At 39.9% G+C, this 13,285-nt stretch overlaps 1 protein-coding gene across 2 annotated transcripts in view; it reads left to right on the top strand.

Annotated features, from left to right (window-relative positions):
- The window catches only part of LOC128357182 (thymocyte selection-associated high mobility group box protein TOX-like), a 76,575-nt gene extending 64,274 nt beyond the window's left edge, over positions 1 to 12,301 (top strand). For both annotated transcript variants that reach the window (XM_053317439.1, XM_053317440.1), the window contains 5 exons: positions 4,290 to 4,520; positions 7,565 to 7,645; positions 9,421 to 9,819; positions 10,843 to 10,982; positions 12,062 to 12,301. In XM_053317439.1, coding sequence (XP_053173414.1) covers positions 4,290 to 4,520; positions 7,565 to 7,645; positions 9,421 to 9,819; positions 10,843 to 10,982; positions 12,062 to 12,104 — 894 coding nt within the window. In that variant the 3' untranslated portion in view covers positions 12,105 to 12,301. The remainder of the gene's footprint in view (positions 1 to 4,289; positions 4,521 to 7,564; positions 7,646 to 9,420; positions 9,820 to 10,842; positions 10,983 to 12,061) is intronic.
- Positions 12,302 to 13,285: the final 984 nt, after the last annotated feature.

Here is a 13,285-nt window from a genome sequence, read left to right as displayed (position 1 = left end):
TGACCTCTTGTTTGGAGAAAATCTGTTTCTAAAAGCTGAAAAAGTTGAAAAAGTTATTTTTATATATTTTGGTCTCTACATAGTTACAACTGGATATTACAACCAAATACTTTTTGATACAGACTTAAATGTATACCAAAATCTGTCATCAAATGACATCTCAGAAAGTTTTAGATCTAAAATGTTTTATTGGTGTAAGTACAAAAACTCAGGAGCTGTATTGGCACTGGCGTTTTTTTATATATATAATGATACCCTGTCAATAATCATCAAACAAATTCTGTGGTATTGGTTATCCATCTCCACAGATGGTAACCTACCAAGAAATGTGAAGATAAGAACGTTATCACATTACACCTGATAATGCTTTATTATTGCTGCTATTTACCCAAATTACCCCTGTGATTTGGCTTGCAAGCTATAATTAAAGTGGAGCAGGAAGAACAGGAAATGACAATGCTCAAAAGAAGACCTTTGCACATGCTCACTGCAGTTTACATTTCTGTTGTGACTGCACACCACCTCTGTTTCCCAGCATTTTCATTTGACACTCTTTGAATTGTAGTTATATTGGTAAATATTATTTATTCAATGTGACTTGAAAGCAAAAGGGACACTTCGAGATGTATATTCCTGGGGGAAACATGTGATTGTGAGTTACTGTAATAAATATACTTACTGAACCTCCATCTGCAAGCAAGGGTTGGTTTTTTGGGAAATTGGACATTTCAAATTAGGAGAAAATAGCTTTAAACAATTTAGCTTGCAATCTGTTGTTTGGAGAGTATATCGCTCTGATTCAAGTGAATAAGTGGCCAATTGTAGAAAAAAAATGTCTCCATATCATGTCAAGATGTCTCCTACAGTGGGGCAGGACAGGAGATAAATGTCCAACAGTCTAAAATATGAATGGTAAACATCAGGATCCAGTGTCAGCACATCAGAATCAAAGAGCTTTATAGACTCACCATTTTGCATCAACAGTCACAGGGGGAGAAAAATCCATCGTAGAAGAGGACTAGATACCAATCTCTCCTCTGACAGTATCAGAAAATAGACCAGAATGCAGTGCAGCCACACGATTTTGCATTATGAATAAGGGATGTGACTCTCTTTTTCCTCAACTGACAACAACAGCTGTCATAATCATTACTGTTCTCTTCACCTGCATGGGAAAACGGGGGAAAATAAGCTTGATACAGTGTAGTGGATATTTGTTTATCCACCATCAATAATTTGTAAAGCTATCAAATAAAACCTGTGTGATGAACATTTTTGTGATAAGGAAAAGAGGAAGACAGAAAAGCAACCACTGGTTCCAACGTCTGAGTAATTTTATCCACATGATGGCTGATATTTGATATCTAATACAAATTTAATTCTGGTCACGTAAACCACAGGGCAACTGCAAAAAATCCCCTCCTACAAACTAGTAAAAAAAATTATCATAAGAAATGTACATTATGAAACTGTGTAAGAAAAAAGTGACTTGATCAGGAAACTAGATTATGTGTCTTTTAATTAGTCACAGTTAATAATCAACTTAATTGTATCCTTCACATGACTACAGTATGAAAATGACAAATATTGATGTACTGTAGCTGGTCATGTTTTATTTATTTTACTCATTTTCTTCATCATTCATTTTTCATCTATAGTCTTTTCAGTCTTTCATTGGTATTTCTGTCAGCCTCCTATAAGTTCACAAACATGAATCGTACCTTAAGAGAGGAAAATAATGAAAGAATATGCCCCTTGTTCTCTGCTTGATTGCATGTTGCTGCGAGCGGTTGTGTGCCATCACTCTCTCCACTACATGAATACATGTGAAATTTCCTGGAGATTATTTAGCCTTCTGTTTTTTTCTCTATTTTGTCATTCCATTAGCTCTACCTTCAGTTTATTCTATTTTCACTTCAAAGGCTTGGGTGGAACAGATGTCATTTCAAATGCCTGTCTTCTGCCTCATTGCCTAAAAGTGAAGGATGATTATTTTTTAATGAAACCAGGCATCCTCGCACTAAAACAAAAAGTATATTACCTGTAAGCTGTGAAATAGACAAGCAATACTTTCACATCACCCTAAATGGGAACACCCATTCATTTCCACACACCACAAAAGCCATTTTGAAGTTGTTTTTTTTTTTGTTTTTTTTAGCTGCCAAATGTGCTCCTGGACCTTGAATTTTGATTAGTTAATTTCATGCTGTGTGAAATACAGTATGTTGTTTGGCTGCGAATGCTTTGCTGAAACAATGTGATTTTCAAAGGCAGTCATTTTCTGTTTTCAAATTGACAGTTAAAGGAGAGAACATGGCTGTTGCTTAATCCAGTGATAAGTATGCATTAGATGGATGTGAATGTCTTTAAATGTCCTCAAGTTGCTGTTTGATACTTGCGCAGTGACAAATCTTTTTCATGGTTTGTTTTCCTCCCTGCTGCGTTTTAACACTGAAACCCAGGATCAGTGGATTATAAAAGAGAATATTCAAAGCTGTTCAAAATGTCTAAAATGCAACTTGATGAAATAGGAACTTGGCCTTAAAGATGGTCTCTCTTTGCCACAAAAAGGAGTTCACTTTCACTTCACTCAAAGACCCGAACAGCATTTCAGTAACTCTCCATAACCCATCAACCATAAATTTAACATAATAACAATGTTGATCATTATATATTCAGTATGTCATTATATTTTCTATTATATGGATGGGAAATTGGATTGTTTTTCCTGCCTTTATAGCAACCAAGAAATCAGGTTAACTGATGTTCCACTGATACTAATGGCAACATCAAGCCGTCACTCCTTCCTCGCCATCCTCTCTCAGCCACATCTCTTGTTCCTTATCGTCCTCTCTTTCTCTCTCTCTCTTACTCCGCACCCTTCCTCTCCCACTTTCTCTCGTGCTTGATGTGTTCTCTCCTCAGCAAAGAAGGCAATTTCCATATAGAATCACAACCAGGATCAGGTGACCTGGATTTGACTCCCCGTCAAAGCCCTTCATGGAAAATGAAAATGTATTCATGTGTATTGGATCTAGTACATAACACAGATGTGATTCTTCCCTGCTGAAAATGTAGTGAGATTGCAGTGTGCTATTGTTGACAAACCAACTGGGTACATCCTTCAAATATATAGATTTAATCTTTGTTTTCTCAAAAAGTAGAATTTAATTATGTATCTACATGAAAGAGAAAAATAAAGATTGCACTATTGAGATAACATCTGAAAATATCCATGAATCTGACTATTAAAAGGTGCAGTATGTAGAATTTAGTGGCATCTATCAGAATGGACATGGCATAAATGTTATATAATGTTCATAAGTATGTTTGAATTATTGTATTATTACCTGAAAATAAGGAATGTTATGTTTTTGTTACCTTAGAATGAGCCCTTTATATTTACATAGGAAGCAGGTCATCTTCAACAGAGGCCACCATATTTCTACAGTGAACCAGAACAAATAAACACTGGCTCTAAGAGAGCAACTTTTGGAATTTTCTTAATTTTCACAACCGCCATAGGTTCTCCTATATGCTTTGAAGGGGAGGGCAAGGGGAGGTGTATTCAGTTGGTGACAATCCACAACCTCACAGTTAGATGCCACTAAATCATACACAGTAGTCCTTTAAGAAGTGAGAAAGTAGTACCAATGTGAAACCAAGTGGAACTGCTACCAATGAGATTTGAATTCGCCCTGGACTCTACACCATATCCCATCTTTAGCTAGTTTCTCCTGAACCACACCTCCCCTGCGACACCTCAGATGCTAACCTGTCTCACTGGTGACCTGTTAGTTTTCATTAGGGATGGGATGATATACATTTTTATCATGATACAATGTAATTCCTATTATGAGTATAATTGTGAATATCCTCACATCTGTGATTTGAAAAATAGCTCTCTAGCTTTTTGGCCAGGATAATCATGACATGAAATTTTAATATAATCCGTAAATTGATCTGTTTTCTCAGTAGAAGCCTTGGCTGCTCTTTGCAGTACTCTACTGCTTTCTCTCACTCACTCGGCATTCTTTGAATCTTCTATTTTATTGATGCTGACCGCATGTGCACAGTGGTAACCACTGGGGGTTTATATTTAAAATATATTTTGTATATACTTTTATAGTTTGTACATAGTTTTTTTCAAGAGTGTCATATTCAGTCAATGCATCATGTCCATAAATACACTGCTGCATACCAAAAGACTCCTCAAGTTATTTTCATCAACTGATTTATGACCGGCAATGTCTTTGTCTTTCTCTCTCCATCACTCTTTCTGCCTCTAGATAAATAGTGAGAAAAGGTCCTCAGCAGAAATGATGAAGCCCAAACCCAAACCCCAGAAGAAGAAGAAGAAGAAGGACCCCAACGAGCCACAGAAACCCGTGTCGGCCTACGCACTCTTCTTCAGAGACACCCAGGCAGCCATCAAGGGCCAAAATCCCAACGCCACCTTTGGAGATGTCTCCAAGATTGTGGCCTCCATGTGGGACAGCCTAGGAGAGGAACAGAAGCAGGTACAAAATATGGACATCTGAAACAAATGAGTTGATAGTAAAACACACAGGACTCACAGGAAAATTGATGAAAAGCTACAAGAGTTACATGTACACAAAAAAACTCTAATGGTAATGTCAGACATTTTTGTCTAGTAGTGTAATATGTAAACTTTCACATTATCTGTGCTTACACAGGCAGTGTTTGGCATCAAACTAAATGAGCAAACACACAAAGGAACAATTTATATGCACATACAGTGACACAAACATACACACGTTCATAATCTGGTCCCACCAGTAGATGGCATTTGTGCTGCAGCAGGCGATGAGCCCTTCCTTGGCATTATGCGCTGTGTAATTACCAGAACATTGCTGTGAGATACAGCTCACCTTAATGAGCTAGTTCTTCTCTTTCTAAAGATAATCCATCCGTTTATCCCTACTCCCCTGACTCTCATTAAAATGATTTTCTTTCTAAATTTAATTCTAGCAAAGGGAAGGAGGGGAGGTGGAGAAGTGTTCTGTGCAACAGCAGCCATAAAACAGTCTGAGTTAACAAAGTTGGACATTTTACAGGCAAGAAATGGTCAATATGGGAGAAATATAAACACACCTGGGGAAATTTCAGGAGTCTAGGACTGATATGTTATGCAGTGGGTAAATACAAGCATACCCACATGCTAGTGCACCCCTGCAAAAGCAAACAATCCTATATTTATACTCACACATAGGTACACACAAACCCCTCGCCATTGCTCTACTTGTTTACAACTGTCACAATGAGTTTTTTCCAGCAGTACAGGGTCCATCAAATCTAAAAAGTGTTTTCCAAAAATATGAAGTGGGGAAAAAGGTGAAAATCAGGTTTTTTGCAAAAAACAAAACTCCCACAAAGGTCTAGAACCAGGTATAGTCCATACTTCCTGTATCTGTCAAGCCTCCATAGCTGATGCCTCCACACTATGCATCTTCATTGGCCCTCTGACAAGCAGGGATGTGTGAAGTTCTCATTTCCACTCCCTTTATTTATATCTCATGCCTGCTATTTTGATCCTGCCTAGAATACAGAATTAGTCCCCCCCCCCTCCCCCCATCGTCTCGTCCTTAGATTTAGCTGAAGGGCATCTTGGCTATCAAGGAAGAGCAGTCTATTGTTTTTGTTGCTATTTAACGTCATCTTCAGCTCAGCACTAATAGGTAGGAAATGCTAATGATGAAGGAGTTATAGGAGGTCGTTTTGTTTTGCCTTGTGGGTATTGAGCTCCAAAAAAACCATGACTGTTAGCTTCTGCTGCTATTAGCAATCCTCTTGGGATGAGTAAAGTTTATTTTTAAGAAAGGATGCTGCGTTAAGACAATGTTCTAGTCCATGCTGTGTTTTTTAAAAGCACTATTGACCCCCCCCCCCCCCCCCCCCTTTCCAATCGCACACCCTTCTTCACAATATGACTAGGTAACATAGCACAATGTATCAATGGACAGATAGTATATGGAGTGCCTTCCTATTCAGTAAACAGAATATGAAATTCAACAGTAAATCAAGACAAAGCTAGGTAATAGTAATGGCGTTGAGTGGTGACTTATTAGTGCAAGTGCATTGTGGTTGCTTGTAGTGTCGGCACCAAGAAAACATTTAGGGTCCGTGTGAATTTCTTATTAATGTAACTTTAATTGCAAGTTTAATAAATATTCTTTAGATTATTTTTGTCTAACTTAGCTTGTAAATGAAACCAATGCCAAGTTAGGTTGAGTATGAATTTCTCATTGTGATCTCAACAATCTCATTGTGCTTAAAAACAAATGCAGCTCGCCATTGAATTGGGGGAAAATTCTTACTGTTGCACAGTGCCGCCACCTTCAACCATAACTTCATGAAATTACATGTTTTGGGGGATTTTTTAAGCTCATGTGTCTTGAGGCCCAAGGCTAAGACCTAAAGCTCTCGTCAACCACCACAAGTATTGCTATTGAATGTCTTGTGAGATTTGTATTGTTATTTACTTATCATTTTATCAGTTATTCTTAATTTAATAAAAATGTTGCCTGTTTTATTTAGTTTGGATCATTTTATTTAGTTATTCATTGACTACTTGTGCTTAGACAGCATTTAACATTTGAAAGGTTTGGCTTCTTTTGCTTTATAAAAAGGGAACATTTTAGAAAAAAGCATGTTTTTAAGTTATTAATAAAAGTATCATTCTGGTATCAGCATAAACAGCACTAGTATTGAAAAAAGTACAGTACAACACATAAGTACTTTAATTTCCCCACTAACAAAGACACTTCTTTTTCCTTTTTGTTTTGCATAATAGACATGATTCTGCCTGGAGCCCTTATAGATAATAGCCCTATTTACAGACACTCTGCTACATCCTACACAGACACTATGTGCCTATTAGACAAAAAAATACCTTTGTGCATACACCACACATACACACACACACACACACACACACACACACACACACACATATACACAAACATCCATATGCACTCATAAACCCACAATCTTTATGCAAACAGCAGTTACTTGTATGACAACAGTGGTTCGTTCATCATTGTAACAATATGGAAGGCAGTTTCAAACAAAACTTGTAAGCGCAGGCAGGGTTCGCTATCCTAATGTGCGAAATGACAACAACCATTCTGGTGTATCACTAATGTCAGTGTGCTGATAGGAGTGTTATTGTGGAGCTAAAAGCAGAGAGAGAGAGAAGTTCCAGTTCATTTGTCTAGGTGGATTGGAATGGAAATGATGTGTTGCTACAATAGAGGGAGACACATTGAGATGAGGGAGTATTAGTGCTGTGATGAGGAAATAGAGGTGTTCTGTACCATTGGTTCTGATGGAAAGGGAAACATTAAGGACATGTGTGTGTGTGACTGTGCATGTGTGTGTTTGTGTGTGTGCAGGATGTGTTTAAGAAGTGTTAGAGTGAGATAAAAAAGCGTGTGTGTGTGTATTGAGAGACAGGCGTGTGTGTGCACATTTATGAGCATGTCAACCTCTCCTCTCACCCGAAGCCTCTTGTTTTGATTTTTTTTCTTTTTTTTCTTCACAGGGTTACAAGAGGAAAACCGAGGCGGCCAAGAAAGAGTACCTGAAAGCCTTGGCCGCGTACCGAGCCAGTCTGGTTTCCAAGGTAACGCTTATGACACACAGGCCCTGGCTAAGACTGATGATGGATTGGATGGAAAATCCCTGCTAATGGGCTGGGCAGGGCTTCCTTGGGATGAGGTGGTGGTGGTGGTGGGGGCATCTAATGCAAAAAGAGCAGGCCATATTTGGAACAATACCTGATTTCCATAGGGTGCAGATGCTGGGGGTTGGGAGTTGTAGTTGGTATGGTGATATAGGGTTGGGGGAGGGTTCAGCCAATCAGAGAGCACAAGCATATGGCCATAACATCTATGAGGGATGGAGGACAGAAAATGATTGCTCTCACATGTGCTATACATGCGATCAGATTTAGCTCCATTTCATGTGTACCTGGAACATGCCAACCCTGAATTTATCTTCAAACAACGGACACCTGTGTCACACATTAGATCATCGATTTGCTCCATCTCATCATCCACAACAGGAAGTATATCCAAATTAATGCAAGCAATCATTGGCTTTGCTGCTGTTTCCACCCCTGACACCTTCCCACTAATTCAAATCTATGACATCTTTTTTGCCCAATGAATGATGGCATCTTGTATACACCCGCATAGCAGCATGGGGAATAAGGAAAAGCTAGGAGGACTGTGGATTGCATTGTTTAGTGCCGTCTTGTATTAACAACACACAATGTAGTGTGGGGAAGATTCCTTTTGTCATTCCATTTGTTCTGCAAGCAAACAGCCTCATTTCTCTGCCTGGGGTCTGCGTATATATATGTGTGTGTGTGTGTGTGTCTGTGGTGTGTGTGTGTGTGTGTGTGTGTGTGTGTGTGTGTGTGTGTGTGCCCCTCTCCTTTTCCCATCTATCTGTCAAGGTGTCTATTGATCATTACCTCGGCCCCAGCTCTATTCATACAAATGGGCTCCATTACCTTCTAATCAACACTGATGGCTGGAGATGAGCAATCTGACAGCTCATCATAGGGGCCTGGAGAGGGCTGGGCGGGGCGGGGGTGGAGATGGAGGTGGAGGTGGGCTATGTGAAAAAGGTCAAGTGTGGGTGATTTTGGTGTTTGGTGGAGTTTGGTATGTTGTGGCATCTTTTCCTTTAAAGCATTGCAGCAACCTTTTCAGCCTCAACTCTGTTTCCCCATTCGTCAGCCTGACTACACAAGTGTGTGTGAAATGGTGCAAAATAAATTGTGAAAGCTGTCAAGCTAAAGATTGACAGAAAATTAAATATATATGCAGTTTCATTACACACTAGGGATCAATATGATGAAAATGGTTTGCTGTTTGGATCTTTGAGTGTCAACTGTTCAGTTAAAACTGCATTGGATAGCTGTGCTCAGGTGAAGACAAGCAGCCCTGTAGTAAAGCTGCTGACAGAAATTTGTACAGAATCAAGTAGTACAGCTGAGAACAGTGGAGGAAAAGTATAGAGGGAAATTCTGGTATTGCTCAACGTGGGTGTTTATCTCATTTTTCTCGTCTTTTATGACTATTCATCATGATAACCTCTGCTATAAAGATTTTGAAAATGCAGATATCTGGAAATTCCTGTACTGTAACTGTTGTAGCCACTTCTTGGTCAGTTTACGGTATATTATTACTGATATATATTTCTACATAATTAGAGTGGCCAAGATTGAGTCAAACTGACAAATAATGGAATTTCCCTTTAAGATACAAGTTAAAAGGCTGATGACATGATTAATGAGTTATTTTGGTGTGTTGAGGATTTCCGACCAGATTACATGTCATTAAGTCAGTGATTGTTATCTTACTAAAATTATGTGTTTTTCATCCACAGACATATAATGACACTGAACCAAAAAGTGCCCAGCAGACCAGCCAGCCCTCCCACCTGCTGCCCCCGAAGCAGCCCCTGTACAGCGTACCCCCCCAGCCCTCCTCACCCTACCTGGGCCCGCCGGGTTCCTTCCCACTGTCAGACCTCCAGAGCTATGCCGGGCCACCCCGCCACACCCTGGCCCAGACCCTCAGCCAATCCCAGATGCTGCCACCCAGCATGAGTGCCTCTCCCCCAGCTCCCTTCCAGATCAGCCCACCTCTGCACCCCCACGCCCAACTCTCCCTGCACCAGAGCTCCCTGCTCAACCAGCCAATCCGCATGCAGCAGTCGCAGCCAATCATCTCACACCAAATGGGGCTCCAGGCGCCTCTGCATTCCCCTCCTCTCGGCCAACAGGTTGGTCTTTTCATTATTAAAATATAACAAACATGCTCCTTCTGCAAATGATGAATCTGTATTTATCATATATATATATTAGGGTTGCACATCTCTCTGTGATAAACGATTCGATATGCATCTAGATACACAGGTTACGATTCGATTCAAAAACAATATCCTTTTATTACAGAACCGATTCGATACGAATCGATTCGATACAGTGTAAGAACGATACGATTTGATTCTACCGTTAATTGTTGTAGATATTTTATAAAATAAAGAAGCCAATTCTATGAAAGTGACAGTACAATATTTTCTTTTCAAATATTCTTTGCCTGTTACGCACACACGGACGTGCAACAGCACACAAACATGCAAAACATCACAAATAGAAGGACCACAATGTGAATTCGTATTATGATGTACATCAACAAATTAAAAAAAAGTCACAATTACGTGCCACTATGTATCAGAATCAGTCAATCACAGTAATGATCAATGAAACTGTCAGTGTAGTCATGTGACCAATCCTGGTAAATCCGCCATCAAACTAACAATCCACCATGGTGACAGCGTGCCTGGATATTAAAGGGAATGGGCGATGGTTTACCTTGTGTTACACCCAAAACACACATATAATTAATGAGGGGACTTAAGTCCAACCCTTTTAGACCATACGCCTGGCACAGTGACCATTTTTCCGCCGTTAAAATAGCAAAAGTGGATTTGGATCCGCCCCAAAGGCACTTGCACCACGCACTTCACGCCATGCACTATAGATCGTTAAAATAGGCTCCTAAGTGTCTAACCAACAATTTTGGTTAGACACTATAATGTCTCCAATCCAGCAGGAGGGTGTCATGTTGGTGCAAGCTCAGCATGATTTTGAGACCAGTTTTAAACATGCAATGAGTGTTGAGAGTGCTATTCCTTGTCCACACAGACAACATTTGCATCTAAACAGTATCATGGCTCAGCAAACTCTAATGACTGCCCATCGCAAAGCAAGGACGATGTAACCTCTCCACCTCCTCTCCACAGGGATTCTCCCATATTCAGGCTGATTACCAGAACAGTGTCGGGGGCTCACAGTCTCCAGGGGCTCCCAACCCAGTGCATGGCCAGAACCCTGACTGGGATAGCGAGTACTGCAACAGGGACTGTGGACCCAACCACTGCGGGTGAGCCCATCATACTAGTCTATATAAATATTGTGTTATGTTAGTATGGAATTTTGTATGAAAAAAACAAGAAGAAATCACAAGGAATCACATCAAAGTTTTTTGACCCTCTATAAATGCAATCAGGGATATTTGATTGGTGAGAATATTAAGTGGTTGTCTTACAGTTACTCATTTTCCAAATGAGTTGCTCTAAACCACTTCACTTTCGCACTTAGAGACTCAGATAGCATTAATCATAAACTGTGATTTCCCTGCTAAAGCAATGCATCTCCTTGAAATTGAAATGAGTAATGCAGTAGTAGAACAATGCTATTACCGGGCCTGGAAAAACTGTGACATCCAATTAAGTTTCCCTGTGTTTCGCTCAGCACACGTTGCCTTATTGAATCAAGTTATTCAAGCAGGTACAAGAGGAATGTAGTATTGTCTCACACCTGAAACCTGGTGTTGCTATTCCAAGATGCAGCAGAGCTGGAAATCAGTATCTTCTGTATTTAGAGCTGATTCATCTGTATGTCAAACGGGATCATGCCTGGGTCAAATCATGTTTTACGCTCTTTGAAGTAGATTGAGTCTTTGCTTAAACCTTCTCCCTCAGTGTGAGATCACTGTAGTTTAGAGTTTTGGAGGGCAATGAATTGGTTCCTGTGTGTCTGTAAAGATAAGTGGAGAACAGACTCTGTATTTGACATTTCAAGTGCCTGCAAATTTTGACTTCTTCATTCCTCTTAATGCTGAGTGATGTCTGTTGTTTGTCGACAGCTTTTATGTTTGTTTTGGAGCTGCTTTCTTAGACAGCGCTTCCTTGAAACAGATTTTCTAATCTTGCAGTGATTTCCTGGTGAAAGAAAGATGAACATACAGTAAATACATATAGTCAAGTCAAATCAATTTTATTTGACTATAGACCAAAATTACAAATCACAAATTTGCTTCAGGGGGCTTTACAATCTGTACAGCAATACAACATCATCATCTGTCCTTAGACCCTGATGCAAATAAGTAGTCAGAACATCATTGTATTTACATGTATCCATACATCCAGACATACATTAATACTGTTTCTTCTCCCTCAGCAGTGGCATGGGAGCTCGGGACAAGCCTCTCTACCTCACTTGAAGTTGAAAGACCTCCAAATGTCAGACTCCAGGGAGATTTCCAACATAACAACGTCATCGATATATCTGCTTCTACACCATTTTGTTTTTCTTTTCTTTATCTGAAGGATTTTGAAAATCCCAAAGACTGCTACAGTAACTTCACCTGTTTGCCAAGCACTTAGATCGGCCAGAAGCCCGAGGCACTTCTCTTGCTTTTTTTTCTTTCCTTATCAGTGAACTTTAAATTTTTTCGCGGGGGCAGTGAGCTTTAAGCTCATGCCAACATACTGGAAATGAAGACCCAAAAAAAAAAGTCTTCTCATTTTGTTTTGAATTCTTTAAAGATGCTTTCTCTCCTCTTCACTCCATTACTGTGTGTTTGCCATGGACTGCCCTCATTGGGGAGATGAAATGCTCTAAGCATACTCAAAGCGTAGGGGTCTTGGGTAGAAAAGCTAATGCAGGAAACTAGAATATAGTCACCTCAGCAGGTGTGGATGTACTTCAGGACAGACTGAACCACCCTGGCTGAGTATAAGCAAAGCATCATTTAAATGAAGATAGTCACAAACGCATAAGACATTTGTAAATCATCTTTGCCCCTAGTAAAGGACTTCCTCGTTTCCTTTATTTCTCACAGAGTGATTGTAAATATCACCAAAATGGATCCCTCTTATGTGTGTATTTAGCTGCAGTCCCTTGCTTTCTTTTATTTTAACATTCTTTTTGTTTGGTTTTGTGATTTTCGTGCAGGCAGATTCAGTGAGGGAATACACACACTAAAACTTGTGTTGAAACTGTGTTCACTGGTCTCGTTTCTCTCCAAACAAGAGAGAAATGCAAGGACTGAAAAAGCGCTCCATTTCCTCCAGTGGTTCTTTTACTGGGGGAGCTCTGATAGAGGGTGTCACTCTCTCCACGTGGCCTCAGGACGTTACCGAATTGTAGAGGTCAAAGATTGAAACCTCTCCTTTTAGCTCCTCCTCCTCTTGGTCAGTAGGGACCACCCCCCCAACCCCAACTCCACCCCCACCTGTAACCCCGCCCACCCACCCACCCGTAGTCCCGACACCACTTGTACAGGTGAATTTTAAAAAAAAGTTGCTAAATGTGAAATGTTACTAAAGAAAAAAAACAGTGGGTTTTAAAGTTTTTGACTAGTTTTATTAGGTGTTTTAGAATTGTGTTGAACTCATCTTT

The sequence above is a fragment of the Scomber japonicus genome, chromosome 4 (assembly GCF_027409825.1).
Source record: "Scomber japonicus isolate fScoJap1 chromosome 4, fScoJap1.pri, whole genome shotgun sequence".
In the NCBI taxonomy this organism is placed as follows: Eukaryota; Metazoa; Chordata; class Actinopteri; order Scombriformes; family Scombridae; genus Scomber; species Scomber japonicus.
Note: the sequence above shows the minus strand (reverse complement) of the source record. Positions and strands in the feature narration are given on the sequence as shown.